The 19482-nt window shown below is 39.1% G+C and overlaps 3 protein-coding genes across 4 annotated transcripts; all 3 read left to right on the top strand.

The window, feature by feature from the left end:
• The first annotated feature begins 4708 nt into the window (after positions 1-4708).
• On the top strand, positions 4709-7248 carry LOC103334636 (3-hydroxy-3-methylglutaryl coenzyme A reductase). The gene is made up of 3 exons (XM_008237609.3): positions 4709-5950; positions 6077-6605; positions 6704-7248. Exons 1-3 carry the CDS (start codon positions 4908-4910, stop codon positions 6947-6949), a joined length of 1818 nt encoding a protein of 605 aa, XP_008235831.2. The 5' UTR covers positions 4709-4907; the 3' UTR covers positions 6950-7248.
• A 5658-nt stretch (positions 7249-12906) lies between these two features.
• Positions 12907-14024, top strand: LOC103334637 (AT-hook motif nuclear-localized protein 29-like). 2 transcript variants are annotated; one of them, XM_008237611.2, is made up of 2 exons: positions 12907-13037; positions 13127-14024. In XM_008237611.2, the coding sequence occupies exon 2, from the start codon at positions 13134-13136 to the stop codon at positions 13875-13877; it is 744 nt and encodes a 247-aa protein (XP_008235833.1). In that variant the 5' UTR covers positions 12907-13037; positions 13127-13133; the 3' UTR covers positions 13878-14024. The 2 variants fall into 2 exon arrangements, with proteins under 2 accessions (XP_008235833.1, XP_008235832.1); XM_008237610.2 differs by having other exon boundaries at positions 12930-13037; positions 13115-14024.
• Positions 14025-14600: 576 nt separating this feature from the next.
• CSLD4 (cellulose synthase like D4) lies at positions 14601-19360 on the top strand. Its single transcript, XM_008237696.3, has 6 exons — positions 14601-15257; positions 15438-15821; positions 16132-16936; positions 17135-17539; positions 17695-18065; positions 18238-19360. The coding sequence occupies exons 1-6, from the start codon at positions 14794-14796 to the stop codon at positions 19202-19204; spliced, it is 3396 nt and encodes a 1131-aa protein (XP_008235918.2). The 5' UTR covers positions 14601-14793; the 3' UTR covers positions 19205-19360.
• Positions 19361-19482: the final 122 nt, after the last annotated feature.

The following is a 19482-nucleotide window of genomic DNA, read 5'->3' as shown; positions in this document are numbered from 1 at the left end:
TTATTTTATTTTATTTTATATTGGAAATGGGATAGGACCAATATAAATATTGCAAGATAATATATATATATATATATATATGTAAATGAGGACATGGGCCTCATATTCCATATTTTCATTGCCATCAATTCCTGTTGTAACGAGACAAAATTCTTTACAAGGAAAATTGAACCTACAAACTTCACCGGATGGCGGTCTTAATCCTCCAATTGTAAGTCCACTTTAGGAGGCAGTTTTGTCACTATCGAACTTGCATGATTGAACAACAACGGTTGCCAAGCTTTTAATTGTTTGCATCTCAAACTATCGACAAAAAACACCCAATTGCTTGCAACCCTCTTCGCTTCATCTCACCTACATTGGCTTGCATTTAGTTTGACATTTGAAATGTCAAATGTCAAGGCGACATTATAAACGTGTTTGTTTTTGTCACTTAATAAAGCATTGTTATCGTTCATGTTTACATTCACGATTAGCTTTCAGAGTTAAGAATTCGATTCTCGTCATTTTCATGTCAAGCTCGCTTGATTAAGTTGTGTGTGTAACACATGCAACTTCCGTACATGATTTGCAAACACATTTTTTCTTCAAAGATTAAAGAAATAAAACAAAAGGTTGTTCATGCTTACATTCACAATTAAAGTTTAGAGTTCATAATTCGACTCTCGTAATTTTCATGTCAAGCTCGCTTGATTAAGTTGTGTGTGTAACACATGCAACTTCCGTATATGATTTGGAAACACATTTTTTGTTCAAGGATTAAAGAAATAAAACAAAAGGTTATTCGCACTTACATTCACAATTAAAGTTTAGAGTTCAGAGTTCAACTCTCGTCCGGTTCACGTCAAATTTGCCTGATTAAGTTGTGAATGTAACGCATCGATCCAACTTTCGTACATGATATTTTAGAACCAAGTCCTAGATGTTGATTACAATGATGTAAGAGTACGTACTAGGCACTAAGTCACTACACCAACCCCTCAACATAAAATAGATTGATATACTTAATTAATGTGGCATTGAATTTCTTAGTCCTAGTAAAAGAAAATGGCGCCAGCCACTTCAGACTATACAAGGGTCGGCCAATCACGAATCTCTAACACAAACAAGAGGCCAAAGACTTGCTCATCAAATTGCTAACATTTTTTTTTTTAAATTTAATTTTATGTCTGTATATATTAATATTAATAAATGTTGTAGCTTTTTTAATTGGACTTTGTAGGCATGCCAACCATGAAAAACAAGTCGACCAAAGCTTTAATTTTCGAGTTGACATTAGTTAATCTCTCAAAATCTGCAAATGTAATGCATGCACTGGACTTGTTGCTTTCATCAACACCTAACCCAACAGAAAGTGATTAAGGGCTCATTAACTTAATAATATTTACTTAAATAAAGAGAAAATAATCCCGTTACAAGAATTGAGAGGAAGAAGGAAAAAGGAGAGAGAGGAGAGAAGAATTTGAAATGTTTTTCCCTTCTCCCATCTTCACATATATAACCTCCATTATATAAATATTTTTTCTTTGGTATTGGGAGGACAAATACAAGAGTCCACTAGAGTTATTTTTATTTTAGTAAAACCGATAGTCTAAATTATTAAAAGGAGGGGGATTTACACACACATACACACTACAAATGTGTCCTGAAGGTTTGAATATGAGATAAATGTTCTGTAAATGAAGACAATTTTTCACTGAGTTAGACTCCGTTGGCCATCCCACGAGAGTTATAAGAATTTAAATTAGCATATATCTTTTAGTTTCAAGAATAAAAATAAAAAAAATGAAAACCAAATCAAAAAATGAAACCAGACGGGTACCATAAGGCCAATAGGGTATTAGCACGTATTAATTATAGATTTATTGGAGTTGATTTCTTCCTTGAAGGGTCATGACAGTAGCTAGCCAATTACGAAGAAAACTAGTTTTTGGAAGAAATTAACATAAACAAGTATATAACAGAGAAAGCATGCAATGCAACTCCAACAAGTTTATTACAAAATTCAATTATACATCATCATCCTCCATTAATTGTCTTCCACTACGGCATTGCCCTAGTAACTAACCCTAATCTCTCTTCTCTCTCTCTCTCTCCCTCTCTCATTAATCGTCTTCCACTACAGCATTGCCCTAGTAACTAACCCTAATCTCTCTCTCTCTCTCTCCCATCTCTTTGTGGAATTCGTCTGATACTTTTGGCTAAGTCATCACATCACACATCTCATTATCAAATGAATGAATGCGATTTTGTGTGTGGTTTTTGTATACGCGTGAGACTCATTGCACCACTGAGTCCAAAAAACAAGGCTCATTTGCACCACCAACTTTGTTTAATTAATATTCGTCCCAAAAAAAAAAAAATTGTTTAATTAATATCTTTAATTAACTAATAATAGAAAAATATATAAGCATACAAATAATTAAAATATTATTTTGTCATGCTATATCGTGTTATAAACTAGACCATAAATAGTTTGATTTTTTGTTTTGTTTTAATGGTTAGTGTTAATTTAATATAATTTGGTAATATAATATATCAAATTATGTCATATATCTGATGATCATAATAACAAAAATAAAGCTATAAAATGTTTATATAGTACCATTCTATTGAGGAATTCCTAAAATTATTTTATTTGAGGGACATGTTTTAGGGTACCATACAATTTTTTTTTCCAACGATCCAAACCATCTATTTTTTAGGTCTTCATTCATATATAATCCTTACAAAAAAATTAGACAAATTGAAAATCATTTAGACATTTAATTGTATCATTCAAAATCAATGAACATGGTGCTTCAAGAAAATACTAAAATTTCAATAATTTAATTGAGTGGTTAAATGATATCGGATTCAAGTAATTTTTTATAGAGATGATCTTTAAATGAATATCTACATAATAGACGGTTTGGATTAGTGAAATACAATGCGGAGTACACCATACAATGGTGTCCATATTTGAGGAATATTTGAGGGACACCTTTAGGGTCTCTTAAGAATTTTTTTTTAACGATAAAAACCATTTATTTTAATTCCACATTCTTAGATCATCCTTACAAAAAATTAGACAAATCGAAAATCGTTTCAACATCCAATTGTGTCCTACAAAATCAATGAATACGGTGCTTCAAGAAAGTACTAAAATTTCAATAACTCAATTGAGTGGTCAAATTATATCGAATTCAAGTGATTTTTTGTGGAGATGATCTTTGAATGATTATATAAAAAATAGACGGTTTGGATTAGTGAAATACAATACAGAGTGGGCCCTACAACAGTATCCCTCAAATAAGCTTATTTAAAAAATCCCTCAATAGAAGCTCTACGGCCCTCATATGAATTTAAATCGAATCTCATGAGTCATGTTTGTGTTTGTTTGACTTGGAGTTTGAGAATAAGTAAATGTCATTATTTCAACCTATTCTTCTTTGGCTGGCCGATCCCTCTCATAATATTTTTATAAAATCAACAAGAACTGTTTGAATATATTCTGGCGTAATGATCCTATCTTTGACATATTTGTTTACTTACTAAGCACATGGGCCCTTTGAAATTTAAAGTCATGAGTGTTGTTGCCTAGTTTTTTCTTTTTCTTTTCAAACCGTATTAATCTGACTCTTTAAAGTTAGATTAATTCTTCTTTCCGTTTGTAGGGTTGTATATTAAAATACATCAACCAAATCAACTTGTTTTCTATTGAAAAACACAACTTGTTTTAAATAGCATTAAATGTCAATTATATTTTCCTATGAATTTTGGCCTAAAACTCTCCATTATCAAGCTTTTCTTCCCATCTCAATGATCATGGTTTTCTTTTCCATTTTAATTTTGATGGGTTAGGCGTCAGTTGGGTCTCCATTTTACATACTTTCCTCGCCAACCCTAATAAAGAGAATTTGATTGAATTAATAATTAGATGGTATTTTAGGAATAATGGTAGGTGAAAAGATAGGAATGTGTTTTTTCAAATTTACCGTGGATGGGAAGATAAGACAGGGGTAGAAATAGCAGCACTCATAAATGAAGGCTGCCTCCTACTCTACTATATAGGATGTTTAATACTTAATAACCTTTTGGTCCATATACTAATTTAGATTTAAATTCCAATTGGATATTGTTTCCAAATTTATGAGCACTAATAAAATTTAATAGAAGGTGGATATTTTGCTTAAGAAAAGGTACATGTGAATTGTGCAATGCATCTACAGTTGACAGTGACTCCGCAAGCTATTCGGTTCTAGCATTTCCCAATTAAAACATAACCAGGGAGGTTGCACCTCAACTTACATTGCCCAGAAAAGCATTAAACTAACAAACACAATTTAGCCTGCTAATCATATACTAATTTCCATAGAGCATATAGGTTAGAACCCAGAACCCAAAAATGAATTAACAAAGATGCAGATAAAGACAAAAAATCAGCACCCGAGTGAACCAAGCCAACCCAACTCAACCCAACCCAACCAAACCTATACAGAAGTAACAATAAATATTCAAATTTTAAATTAAAAATAAAATAATTAATAGTAAAAGAAAGAACCAGGAAGGAGACAACAATAGGTGTATTGCTTTGACTATTTATGCATTGTAAGTTCAACACGTGCCGTTAGGACCCAATCACACTGCCTCGCACGTGCGACTCGCTTCACACGCGTTCCCGAACCCAACTGCTATGCTATATATACCCCCTACTCACTCGCTTAACCATTCAAACAGACCAAACGGAAAAAAAACCCACCAACCAAACCCGAAAAAAGAAAAAGGAAATAAAAAACATTTCTATCTTTTTTAAATTTCCAGTTTTGTCCAGCTCAGTCCTCGCTGTCCTCTCCTCCTCTCCTCCTCCCTCCGCCGCTCGATCGCCGCCGGCGCATTTTAGCATCACCGCCACGTAAGCACATCCGATGGACGTCGCAAGGCGATCGACGATGGAGACCGCCGCCGGAAAGGGGAGAAGGGCCGGGCCCATGAAGGTGAAGGTGGTGGACGAAAACGACGTCGTGGTGGTCGGCGCTAAGGCCTCCGACGCCTTGCCTCTCCCTCTGTACCTCACGAACGCCGTCTTCTTCACCCTCTTCTTCTCCGTCGTCTACTTCCTCTTGACTCGCTGGCGCGAGAAGATCAGGACCTCCACGCCTCTTCACGTCGTGAACCTCTCCGAGATCGTCGCCATACTCGCGTTCGTCGCCTCCTTCATCTACTTGCTCGGCTTCTTCGGTATCGATTTCGTGCAGTCACTCATTCTCAGGCCCAGCAACGACGTGTGGGCCGCCGACGACGACGAAGAAGAGCACGAGCGCATGATTTTGAAAGACGACGCTCGCAAGGTGCCGTGTGGGGCTGGCCTCGACTGCTCAATTCCCCAAATTGCCCCTATTGCTTCCCCCAAAGCTGTTGCACAGAAGGTATTTGATAAGGAGGTAGTGATCTCCACTCCCACCGATTTCTCGACCCAGCCATTATCCGAAGAAGATGAGGACGTAATCAAGGCCGTGTTGTCGGGAACCATTCCTTCTTACTCTCTGGAGTCAAAGCTCGGAGATTGCAAGAGAGCAGCTGCTATTAGGCGCGAGGCATTGCAGAGGATTACGGGGAAGTCTCTGGGTGGTTTGCCATTGGAGGGGTTCGATTATGAGTCGATTTTGGGTCAGTGCTGTGAGATGCCAGTTGGGTATATTCAGATTCCTGTGGGGATTGCTGGGCCTCTTATGCTTGATGGTAGAGAGTTCTCAGTGCCCATGGCTACCACTGAAGGTTGCTTGGTGGCTAGCACCAACCGTGGTTGCAAAGCTATCAACTTGTCTGGTGGAGCTAGCAGTGTGTTGTTGAGAGATGGGATGACCAGAGCACCTTGTGTGAGGTTCAACTCTGCTAAGAGAGCTGCTGAGTTGAAGTTCTTCTTGGAAGACCCCAACAACTACGATACTTTGGCTACGGTTTTCAACAGGTAATTCAACTTTTTGTGCTCATATTGATGATAACCTTGATGGGTTTGTTTGGTTAAAGCCTAAAGCCTTTAGCTTTTTAATTATTTTGGGTGTTAATTAACTGGGTTTTGGGTTTGGTTATTCAGGTCAAGCAGATTTGGTAGACTTCAGACAATTAAGTGTGCTATTGCTGGGAAGAACCTTTACATGAGATTCACCTGCAGCACTGGTGATGCTATGGGGATGAACATGGTCTCTAAAGGTGTACAAAACGTTTTGGATTTTCTCCAGAATGACTTCGCTGACATGGATGTGATTGGAATTTCTGGTAACTACTGTTCGGACAAGAAGCCTGCTGCTGTGAACTGGATCGAAGGCCGTGGCAAGTCAGTGGTCTGTGAAGCTGTGATCAAGGGTGATGTGGTGAGGAAGGTGTTGAAAACCAATGTGGAGGCCCTGTGTGAGCTTAACATGCTCAAGAACCTTACTGGGTCTGCAATGGCTGGTGCTCTCGGTGGCTTCAATGCACATGCCAGCAACATTGTTTCTGCAATCTACATCGCCACTGGCCAAGATCCAGCTCAGAATGTGGAGAGTTCTCACTGTATTACCATGATGGAACCCATCAATGAAGGAAAAGACCTTCACGTGTCTGTGACCATGCCTTCTATTGAGGTAATTGATTGTAGCTTGATGTTTATATTACAGTGTTTCGAATATTTGGTTCTTAGTAGACATGAAGTCTTACGTTGGTGTTTGCTATTTTTTTCCAGGTTGGTACTGTTGGAGGTGGGACCCAGCTTGCATCTCAGTCAGCTTGTTTGAACCTGCTTGGGGTGAAGGGTGCCAACAGAGAGGCACCAGGAGCAAATGCAAGATTGTTGGCTACTGTTGTAGCTGGTTCTGTTCTGGCTGGAGAGCTTTCTCTCATGTCTGCTATTTCAGCTGGACAGCTTGTTAGGAGCCACATGAAGTACAATAGATCAAGCAAAGATGTCTCAGCTGTTGCCTCCGCTTAAGAATTACAAGACCACAACTTTTGAGGCATCAAATAGCCTCAAGTATGGTCTGAAGAATTCGAAAGAATAACAGTGACAAAAAGGAATTGTCAATTTGGCATGGAGAGGGAGGATTGGAAATAATGAACAGAAAACATACAGCAGGGCTTAGGAAAGAGAGATTGTACTATTTGTATTCTTTTCTTTGTTTACCTTTTTTCTTTAATTTAATTTTCTTGCGTGTAAGAAACTCTATGAAAAATTGTGTAAAATGATTATGAAAGTTTTAGTAGCACTTTTACTGCCGGAAATTCTACCAACATGGTGTCCAGTACTTTAATCTCATATTCTGTTAATAATGGAACATGGAATTTCATATGAGCTTCAGATGCTATGCTAAGCTCCCCTTTATCTTTGACAATGAAGGAGACTCAGTTTAATCTTCCTGAGATTAAAGTTTCTTGTGATGTTTGCACTTTGCAGGGTATAGTTTGGTGAAGTTAAGTAGACTTCTTGCTGCTAACTCTCCAGGCCTAATGAACTGGGCTCAAGAAAGTACGTCCTTTTCCTTTGATCTCTGTTTCTGTGATCTCTGTGTTATGTCCATTGCTAATTTCACGTGTTTGCCTTTGACCAAGTCTCTGTGTGTGTGTGTGTTTGTTAAGCTCCAGAGACTTCCTTTGATGTTTGGTCGTTGCTTTACTTGGGAGTTGGCTCAATATAAATGATGGTGATGCTTTCGGGTTCGTTGTCTTCTTTAGGAGAAAAACTTAGTTGCAACGGGATAGCACTGTTTGCTATCCCGATCAATAATGCTGTGTGTGTGTTTATTAAGCTCCAGAGACTTCCTTTGATGTTTGGTTGTTGCTTTACTTGGGAGTTGGCTCAATATCAATGATGGTGATGCTTTCTGGTTCGTTGTCTTCTTTAGGAGAAAAACTTAGTTGCAATGGGACCATTCCTGATGAATAATGCTATGATATATAGAAGAATTATTACACGTGTCATAGTGTTATTGGCCGAAAATAGCAAAATAGTGTTATTCCTTTTCATGAAGTCTTTCTCCTTCTATAGGCTTTTTATATGCATGCATGTTGATTACTTTTCGTGGATGAGATGTCATGTTTCATAAATACAGATGGCTTGTGAATACGTTTTCTTTTTCTTTTGTCGGTTGAAAGTGCACATAGAGAGAGTATCAGCTAGCAAATTTTTCAAGAACAAGGAGAGAGCTTAACGGGCCCTCATAATTCAGGTAATCGATAATTCTAGATTAGAGAGGCATCTCACATGTGTACCAAGGTGGTAGTCTTTGAGTGTCTTGGTAGTTAGGATCTGGAATATTTTAGTTCATGTGCTAAAGGTTTCTGCAATATTATAATTGAGCTGCATTATGATGTTATATTTATTGCCTGGATCCAGATCATTGTTATACTGCATAAAAAATTGTTTTTATCTCTTCATGATGTGTTCACATGATGCATTTATGCTGAAACCAAGCAAAGTTATAATAATTTTGATTTGAGTCTTGATGTTGTAGGAATTTATAAAGTCTATTGTGATGTGGTGAAGTTTGGCTGAAAGATTAGTTATGCAACTCTTGGTTTTGGATAGTACTTAGAAAAACTTGCACTATTTCATTCTTGTTTGTTTGTTAATTTGCAATGCATCTTTCTGCCTCTTCATGTGTATGTACATACCGAAGACAGAATCAAACGACTATACTAAGAATTAGAATTACGTTAGATACAGTTCTTCACACACACACAAATGATTGTGAACCGTTACTACATTGTGGGACTCACGTACATCAACAATCTACGCGAGAGAGTGCCGCCGGTAATATTCCTCTAAGAATTATTAAGTGGTGCAATTAAATTGTGGTTGTGGTTGGGGAAATGCCAGTTGTGGCCGCTACAGGCGACCAAGTTGACTAGATCAAAGTTAGGTGGCTTGCCATTTCAGACCAACCCAAATTGTTATAGTCTCTTATTGTGTTGGTAATAGCGGCAACCACCATTGAGGCATTGACTACACTACTACATTTTCTTCTCTTTTTAAAAGTGTTATCATTCTCATTATACTCGCGTGATGTTACATACCCCTTTGCTAGGGACAAGCAATGGTGCAAAGAGGACTTTAATTGCAGTCTGAACATATGGTTGTATTAATATTCAACGTCTGCATACATAAATTTGCGGTCGAGCGGTCTATTCTGAGCCTATGATAGTAGGTGAAAAATATTTTATAATATCAGCATTTGATATCTCAATTATTAGCAATTCTTCCATACCACGGGTCTCTATATATAAACAACCTTCAACTCTCTTGACGGGTCTCGTTAGGATATCATCGATTATTATAAGAGAAACGTTGTATATATATATATATATATATATATTATTCATGTTATGTGCAAGATTTCTACTCAAAAATTTCATTTGCCTGGAACTGTTTGCTTGCCTCAAAAGGAGGCACATGAACACCTAGATCTGATTCATGTTGCTTGGATATCCACCAACGATTGGTGTCACAGAGATATTTTTTTTTTTTTTTACAGATAATGAAATTGTTATTAGGAACCAGTCATGGATTGCATGAACAGCTTCCATTTCATAAAATCTGGAGAAAGAAAGTTATACACATTAAAGGCGATATTTACTAGGTTGATGCATATATTAAACTCATGAAGGCAAGATTTACTAGGTTGATGCATAATAAATTACAGAAGAAATGTAAGCCGCAGGTTCGACTTCTGGATCCTGGTCTCTGTACTGGCTGGCCCTACCCTGCAATTCAGTTCTAGATAGAACGATCAAAAAGTTAAGAGCATAATTAGGTTTTGTAGGTCAGGGCTCTTGGTAGGGAAAAAAACTTACATGAAATAAGAATAACATTATTTTACTCTTCTCGGCCAAATTATTCTTATTGCGTTTCTCTCCTTGATAGGGGTACGGCATGTGTGGCTGAGGAGGCCTCTGGTGGTGATTGAAAAGTGATTGAAAATCTAGCCAAGTTACATGCACCACAAGTTACATGTCACATGCTTATATATCTAGCATAAAAATCAACTTATCCACCTACCTCTTTTTTGTCCTCTTAAGAGCAAACAAAATCCTAGACTAGAAGATAATAGCAATGTTGATCTGAGAAAAACATATCTCGTTATAGCTAGTTCAGGTTTGGTGTTTATAAATTATAATTGGATTGAATTACATAACTCGTTATACTTAAATATGATGAAATAATAGCTAATAATGTCTAACTCATTGAAAAAGAGCCTTAATTTACAGGCTAGTAATCTTAGGTTCGAAACTCCACGTCACCGGTGGGTGAGAAAAATGCTCTCCCCCTTTCTAACTTCGACACAGAAAAATATAATACAATTGAAGGATTTTCATTGTGCGGTAGACCGTAGAGACATGACTGGATGGGTGGTAATGTGTTAACATTCTATCATTTTGTGAGAATGAGGAGAAATAAGTTTCCCGCACAACTAATCTATCTTCTACCTTCAATTTGGACAAAATTCGGAAGTTGGCCTTCATTTCTTCCTTCAATATACTTTAAATCTACTGAGTTATCCAATCTAATTTAATACTGGGCACCAAAAACGTGTCGTTAATGTATAATTCTAAAACACAAACGATGGCTGGAAAAGATGTATAATTTACATGGAATGGTGAGGCTATTGGAGGTAATAAAACAGAAAATAAATGGTGAGGTTGTATGCATGGTTGTTAAGAAGGGTACAATGGTGATATGCGACAGACAAACAACTAAACAACAACAACTGAGGAAGAAGACAAATGGGGTGATCACATGGCCTTGCCCTCTCAATGTCTGTATGACATTATATCTGGAATTGTCTTCAAGTTTCGACAAATGTATTAAACATAAACTAATGTGCAATTTGCTTAGTGCTTATCTATACAATAATTAAATTAGTGAGGCAACGTATGGGAGCTCGTCATCATATTATTCTACTGGGCATTTGCCCCTTTCTTAAAGTTCGGATTTATTAAGCAATTATCTTTGCATCCGAGGTCATGTGATTCATTTCTCTTTTGTAATATTGCTTGTATCCGAAAAAGAATGTTGGAAACTCTATTCGTTCCAATTAAAAGTAATAATATCATATGCAATATGATTGTTTGTTATGCAATTTGTTTTATACTTAATCTTAAGATCTCCCGTAAAGAACTTATAGTTTAAGCTGTTAAGAGTATATATCATTTATTATTAAAAGGAAAAATAGGTAAAGAAAAGCTAATTGGTTGTTTTTTATACCACCGCTAGAAATATAAAGTTAATAGTTATTGCCTATAGTAGAGAACAAAAAAAATATCCCAATCAAGGAACATAGGACGGTGAAGGTGTTTGTCGTGCCCAATTTGGCTTCCGCAAACTTTGGTATCTTTCATAAACGATGCGTGGGTTTTTAATAAATATCTCTTATGAAAAATCTACACCCCAAATTTAATGATGCACAACATTTTCAATGTGGAAAGTGTTTTGTAGGAATTATTCTCATGCTATTTTTCCCACCTTTAAAGATATACAAAGTTTTGTCAATGGGGTTATTGACTTTCAGATTAATGATTTCATAATTCCTATAACACCTTGGTAATGTATGTGAAAATTCTCCTCTCATTTATAGGTTAGACTACCATTTATATTCAAAAGAATACAAAGCTTTTGCTATGTATCATCATATCCATTTATAGGTCTTACATTTTATACAAACTAAAATTTAAAGGGGAATATAAAAATAGTGCTATCTTGAACCTTTTCGGTGGCTCAAGAGGCAGGAAAGGTAGTTCTATAAATAAATAAATCATCATAACTTTTTATTTTTCATCTCTTGTTTTGTTTTTAAAAGAAAGTGAAATTGCTAACGGAGTCTAGATCAGTAGAAAAGGATTTTAACTTGCAGATAAGAGATTTTAGGTTTGAATCCCCATGACATCTTAGTTGTATGCGTGTGTATGAGAAAAACCCCTCCCCTGTAGTTTAGACTATTGCTTGTAATAAAAAAAAAAACCAGTGAAATTAATTATTAAACTCTCTCAAGATCCAATTGTGCTATTGCTAACAAAAAATATATCCAATTGTGCTAGAGTTTCAAACCTAAGGCAAATGTTTGCTGGACTCTAAATTATATAACTATATTGGGCTGATCAGTTATGGGTTGCTATAGTGTGAATAAGGGGATTGATTTGATTAGGCTGATGGAGCATACTTCACTGAACTCATGGATGGACTTTCAGCAATAGGACTAATTCCTTATTGAAAGAAATGAAAGGACCAAAACGAACCAAATCAGTCACTAAATGGATTATTTGTTTAGTTGAGTTATGCTACTAGTTTGAAGTCTAAGCTGAACCAATTTGAATGATAATTAACTGCTTAAGCTATAAGTTCCTTGCAGATTTTTGAGAAATAAACCGAATCAACCCGGACTCCACACAACCCTTGAGGGCATGTTTTTGGTTGAGATCCATGGCTTTGCAGCTTAGCATGATGGATTTGTCTCTACAAATGTGCTTGGGCTTGACCCAAAACTCGCATTAGCCCTGTGGGTTTAGGCTGAAAACCAAAAGCAATGGTTCTGAAAAACCAAAAAGCAATGGTAAAAAAGACACTCAATTTTGACAAGACTAGCATTATAAATTTTCGAGGAACACGAGTGGTCGTGAGTGCGCATGGTTGTCAATCACAAATCCGAATTTTCGAGCCTTCGTTGTCACGAAAAGCACTTTCTTTGGGATTTTTAAAATTGAATTATCTCCGCAGTTTTCACCGGCCGTTTCACAGCAAGTCCATGTATTGGAAAGTTGCTTCTCAGTCAGACATTCAAACTCATAGACGTTGAGAAAAGAAAAAGCTATCATCATCACATAATATTATAATGCATATTGGCATATCAAAATCAATATAATAAATAATACAATAATAAAAAGTTCCCTTGTATTGTACTATATAACAATGTTTTCTACTCTTAATTTGGACGTTCCTCGATGATTTCATCTCTCCTCTGGAGACTGCAGCTATACAGAAACATAAGCAAAGGGAGCCTCTTACTCTCAGCAGAGATTTCAATCTCTTGGTAGTAATTTTTTTAATACACTTTATTATTAATCTGCTTCTTAGTATCTAGATCTTGTTTCTTAATCAGTGAATTAGATTTTGTGACAGATTAATAATGTCAGGATTGGACCCTGATCCTGATCCTGATGCACCAACCAATGCAAGTCCAGGTGCGCCACCCTCGGCGCGGAGGCCTCGGGGTCGCCCTCCCGGCTCAAAGAACAAGCCCAAGCCACCACTCATAATCACTCAAGAGGCCCCAAATGGGCTCACGTCTCATGTTCTAGAAGTTTCTTCCGGTTCAGACATCGTTGATTCGTTGGTGACCTACGCCAGCCGACGCGGCCGAGGCGTTTGTGTGCTGAGTGGTAGTGGTGCGGTGACAAATGTCACCTTGCGCCAGCCAGCCACGACAGTATTATTATCACCGTCAGATAATGGTACTGTCGTGACATTACAGGGCCGGTTTGAGATTCTTTCTATAACCGGCACGTGCCTGCCTCCACCAGCCCCACCTGGAGCCGGTGGCCTGTCAATATATCTGACAGGCGGCCAAGGACAGGTTGCTGGAGGGATTGTTTTGGGGCCTTTGAGGGCTTCAGGCCCTGTGGTGTTGATGGTTGTTTCATTTGCTCATGCAGTGTATGATAGGTTGCCGCTGGAGGAAGAGGAGGAGAAAGAGCCTTCAGCACCGCGAGTACAGGCGGCAGCAGCGGCTTCACAGTCTTCGGGAGTGACAGGTGGCGGCGGCAGTGGCGGTGATAGTTATAATTTGGGTGTGACCAGTATTAGCATGGGGAGTAGTGGTTTTCCTGGTGATGTATATGGGTGGAGTAGTGGGAGTAGTCTGCCCAAGTAAGTAGGTATGTTTTGTTGAACGTGATGAATGAGAAGAAGACCAACAACCCTAGAACTTGTGCTTAAAAGAACCAGGTTCACATTGTATAAATTCATCTCCTGGCATTGTTTTTCCTAATTTTATGATATTTTGCTTCTTCTTCTTCTTCTTCTTTATGGTGCATACTTCAAGTCAATTAGTTCTTTTATCTCCTTGGCATAACAAGAGTAATATATTTTGAACCACCATCTTGGGTACTAATTTCGAAAAGCTAGGAACAACCTTCGTCTTGTAATTCATATATGTATTTTTTTAAATGAAAAAAAATTGGGGGGAGATTGACTATTCCCACCACCAGCACCAGGGCAGATTCAAGACCTCGAGCTAGAAGGAGTGTTGTAATTCTTCTTTAATTAAGAAAAAACTTTCTATACATAGCAAAGTATAAAAAGCAAATATTTTCACTTCTATAATATTATTATCCCACCAAAAAGGAAAAGAAAAACGTGCTTGTGAAGAGAAGAAAATGTTTAGTTTTCAAACGCCTCTCTGCTGCTTCCTCTGCCTCCCTCCACGAACACACTCCTCAAAACTCGTTACGCGCCACTCTAAAAACAGGCATATCAGCAAAGACTCGGTCCCTTTCTCTCTAAACCATTTATTCCTCCTACGTTGGTGGAAAACAAAGACCCCTTTGTCATGAACATTTTCATCACTCCAATAATGTCTCCTCCCATTTTCCCCATTGTCTAAAATCCATGGAACAAAATGTCACATTGGTATTTTTCTAGGAAGCCGATTTGTTCTGCTACATTACATACAATGTTGATCAATACGTATACTTCATTGAAATCGTAAACAGATCGAGGAATTCAGAAAGAAAAACGAAAGATTGGTGTTTGAGAAATTTATATATTGCAACTAAGGTAGCTAGACAATGGCAACATCCCTGAACAGAGAGCCATCCAAGAAGGCGATACGCAGCCCTGGGGGCTCTACTAGCTCTCAAGGCAAGGCTAATTCCAGTGGCCAAACTGTTAAGTTTGCGAGAAGAACTTCGAGTGGACGGTATGTGAGTCTGTCCAGAGAAGACCTTGACATGTCAGGGGAATTATCAGGGGACTATATGAACTACACAGTTCATATTCCTCCTACCCCTGACAATCAGCCCATGGACACCTCCGTGGCGGTCAAGGCTGAGGAGCAATACGTCTCCAACTCTTTATTCACCGGGGGATTCAACAGCGTCACGCGTGCTCATCTCATGGATAAGGTGATCGATTCGGAGGTGACTCATCCTCAGATGGCTGGAGCCAAAGGCTCTGCATGCATGATGCCTGCTTGTGATGGTAAGGTGATGAAGGATGAGAGAGGAGTTGATATAACCCCTTGTGAATGCAGGTATGAACATACTATTTTTCGATTAATTATTTGCTCGATTAGCATCTCAATTTCACATTGGTAATACCCTGGGAAGATCTTGAGTACTCAAGTAAAGCCTAAAAATTCGTATTCGCATTTAGTAATTTGAACAAGTCTTAAACTTCTATCTGTTTTTGTTTTTCAAAATGTGTTGTGTAGGTTCAAAATCTGTAGAGATTGCTATCTGGACGCCCAGAAGGAAACTGGAAATTGTCCAGGTTGCAAGGAGCAATACAGAGTAGGGGAAGAATATGATGATTCACAGGATTATAACTCTGGAACCCTGCAATTGCCTGGCCCAGATGGAAAAAGGGATAACATGTCTGTGATGAAGAGGAACCAAACTGGAGAGTTTGATCACAATAGGTGGTTGTTTGAGACCAAGGGAACCTATGGTGTTGGCAATGCTTTTTATCCCCCAGACGACTATGGTGATGGCGGTGGTGATGGCTTCCACGGAGGCCCACTGGAGTCGGATGACAAGCCTTGGAAGCCCCTCAGTCGGAAACTGCCAATCCCAGCAGCCATTATCAGCCCTTACAGGTTAATTATGAATCTCTCTCTCTCTCTCTCTCTCTCTCTCTCTCTCAGTACTTTTACAGGTTTACTTAGACATGTTCAACTTAATTTAAACGTGTTCAAAATTAGACATGTTGCATTTGTCCCTGCACACCAAAAGTGTTATGAATTCGTCAAAATTCATCAGACTTTTGCACTACAACAACCTTGACAAATAGTAGTAAAACATAATAAACATGGTAAGATGAACTGATTATGTGTTCATATATTGTGTCATTATGCAATATAATTAGAGATGACACGAATAAAGTATAATATGATCCATATGTTGCAGGTTGCTGATCTTTGTTCGGTTTATCGTGCTATGTTTCTTCTTGCATTGGAGAGTAGTGCATCCAAATAATGATGCAAGATGGTTGTGGCTCATGTCTGTGATCTGTGAGATATGGTTTGCCTTCTCTTGGATTCTGGATCAGACTCCCAAGTTCTTCCCCATCAATCGGTCGACCGATCTTCAAGTCCTCCATGACAAGTTTGATATGCCGTCCCCTTCCAATCCCACTGGCCGTTCTGACCTCCCTGGTATTGACCTCTTTGTGTCCACTGCTGATCCTGAAAAAGAGCCACCTCTTACCACTGCAAACACCATCCTTTCAATCTTATCCGTTGATTATCCAGTCGAAAAGGTGGCATGCTACATCTCTGATGATGGAGGTGCCCTCCTCACCTTTGAGGCAATGGCAGAGGCTGCAAGTTTTGCAGATTTGTGGGTCCCGTTCTGTCGGAAACACAACATTGAACCAAGGAACCCTGAGAGCTACTTCAGCTTGAAAGTTGACCCAACAAAGAACAAGAGCAGGCCTGACTTTGTGAAGGACAGGAGGAAGATCAAGAGGGAGTATGATGAGTTCAAGGTGAGGATCAATGGGCTTCCTGACTCAATCAGGAGGAGGTCTGATGCTTTCCATGCCAGAGAGGAAATGAAGCAGCTGAAGAATATGAGGGAGAGTGGAAGTGACCCTTTGGAGCAAGTCAAAGTCCCCAAGGCCACATGGATGGCTGATGGCACACATTGGCCTGGTTCTTGGGCTGTCCCTTCCCATGACCATGCCAAAGGTGACCATTCTGGAATTCTTCAGGTATATTTGCGTTTGTTTTAAGGCTTTATCATTAATTCATCTTGAATTTGAATAAAGCTATTTGGACCATGTTTACTGATCACCTCTCGAATTCTTTGTTAGAGATACAATAAGCAATACGGTCATTAAATATGTTCGAAACTATATTGTCTGCAATAACCAAGCAATATTCAACAACTGATGCTGCAAAATGCACAGGTGATGCTGAAGCCTCCTAGCCCTGATTCCCTTTTGGGAGGGGCAGATGACAAGCTCATAGATTTCACAGATGTCGATATACGCCTCCCTATGTTTGTCTACATGTCAAGAGAAAAGCGGCCAGGCTACGATCATAACAAGAAAGCTGGTGCCATGAATGCGCTGGTGCGAGCATCAGCCATCTTGTCCAACGGCCCTTTCATTCTCAACCTTGACTGCGACCACTACATCTACAACTGCAAAGCTGTCCGTGAAGGAATGTGCTTCATGATGGACCGTGGTGGCGAAAACATCTGCTACATTCAGTTCCCACAGAGATTCGAAGGCATTGATCCCTCTGATCGCTATGCCAATCACAACACTGTGTTTTTTGATGGCAACATGCGTGCTCTTGATGGTTTACAGGTACCTTGAAAAATTCTATGCTACAAACTCGTATGGCATACTTATGAACCGCTATAGGATATATAGATTTGTGGACTGTTAGATTTGTTCGTGTGTCATACAAGATTGTAACTTGGAATGCACAAAATCAATATGCATGAATCATGGATTTGCAGGGTCCGGTGTATGTGGGAACGGGGACCATGTTCAGGCGGTTTGCCCTGTACGGTTTTGACCCTCCGAATCCTGACAAGTTGCTGGTGAAGACTGACACAGAGACGCAGGGAGGAGAGCCTTTGACACAGTCGAACACACAACCTTTGACAGCCAGCGACTTCGACCCTGATCTTGACACCAATTTACTTCCCAAGCGTTTTGGAAATTCCACAATGCTGGCAGATTCTATACCCATTGCTGAGTACTACGGTCGCCCCCTAGCTGATCATCCTGCTGTGAAATTTGGACGGCCTCCTGGTATTCTCAGGGCTCCTCGTGATCCGCTTGATGCCACTACTGTTGCTGAAGCTGTCTCTGCCATTTCTTGCTGGTAAGTATGTGGGCACGTACACCCACACTTATTTGATCTGAGTTGAGTGAATTCGTAAATTTAACTGACCACATGATATGACAGTTGATTAACGAACGAGATGATAATCGATCATGTAAACTAAGTAGTAGCTAGCTAGGTACCTATGCATCAAATTAACATTGGTTGACAGGTACGAGGACAAGACTGAATGGGGAGACCGTGTGGGTTGGATTTATGGGTCAGTCACAGAAGATGTGGTGACGGGGTACAGGATGCACAACCGTGGATGGCACTCAGTCTACTGCATTACCAAGCGTGATGCATTTCGGGGTTCAGCTCCGATTAATCTCACAGATCGACTCCATCAAGTGCTCCGTTGGGCTACAGGCTCTGTCGAGATTTTCTTCTCCAGGAACAATGCCTTCCTTGCCTCAATGCGCCTCAAGTTACTGCAGCGCCTTGCCTACATCAACGTCGGTGTCTACCCTTTTACCTCAATATTTCTCATTGTCTACTGCTTCCTCCCTGCACTCTCACTCTTCACTGGACAGTTCATAGTGGCAAATCTCAACATCACATTTCTAGTCTACTTGCTAACCATTACCATATGCCTTATATCTCTGGCCCTCCTGGAGGTAAAGTGGTCTGGGATCGGTTTGGAAGAGTGGTGGAGAAACGAACAGTTTTGGCTCATTTCTGGAACCAGTGCTCACTTGGCTGCTGTGGTGCAAGGGCTTCTCAAAGTCATTGCAGGAATTGAAATCTCTTTCACATTGACTTCCAAGTCTGCAGGAGATGACGAAAATGATGCCTTTGCAGATTTGTACCTTGTCAAGTGGACTTCCCTCATGATCCCTCCCATTGTTATTGCAATGGTCAACATCATTGCCATTGCTGTTGCATTTTCCAGAGAGGTTTATGCATTAAATCCTCAGTGGGCCAAGTTTATTGGTGGAGCTTTCTTTAGCTTCTGGGTGCTGGCTCATTTGTATCCTTTTGCCAAGGGTTTGATGGGACGAAGAGGGAAGACACCGACCATCGTGTTTGTTTGGTCAGGTCTCATTGCCATTACACTTTCCTTGCTCTGGGTCGCCATTAACCCACCAGGTGCTGCCGGCGGTGCTGCAGCAGGAGGCGCCGGGTTCCAATTTCCATAAGCATCTCAGTGAGTACATTTTAGGGTCAAGAAACTGTAGAAATATAAAACTAGCAGGATTCACAGTTACCTTTCTTCTGTTACCTTTAAAAATGGGCATCCAGAGAAGAAGTTTTGTTCTTCGATTGTAATTGGTGGAATTTGTACATCTTTTATTGAAGGAATTATGCTGAAAAGTCTGTAAACTGAACAACATTTTCATTCACTTTGTAATGATTAATTGTTAAATCTCTTATAAAATGAATCTGTGTCGTTCTGGTGTATAAGGCACGTATGCAT

This window comes from Prunus mume, linkage group LG6 (assembly GCF_029339155.1).
Source record: "Prunus mume cultivar Tortuosa linkage group LG6, ASM2933915v1, whole genome shotgun sequence".
In the NCBI taxonomy this organism is placed as follows: domain Eukaryota; kingdom Viridiplantae; phylum Streptophyta; class Magnoliopsida; order Rosales; family Rosaceae; genus Prunus; species Prunus mume.
Note: the sequence above shows the minus strand (reverse complement) of the source record. Positions and strands in the feature narration are given on the sequence as shown.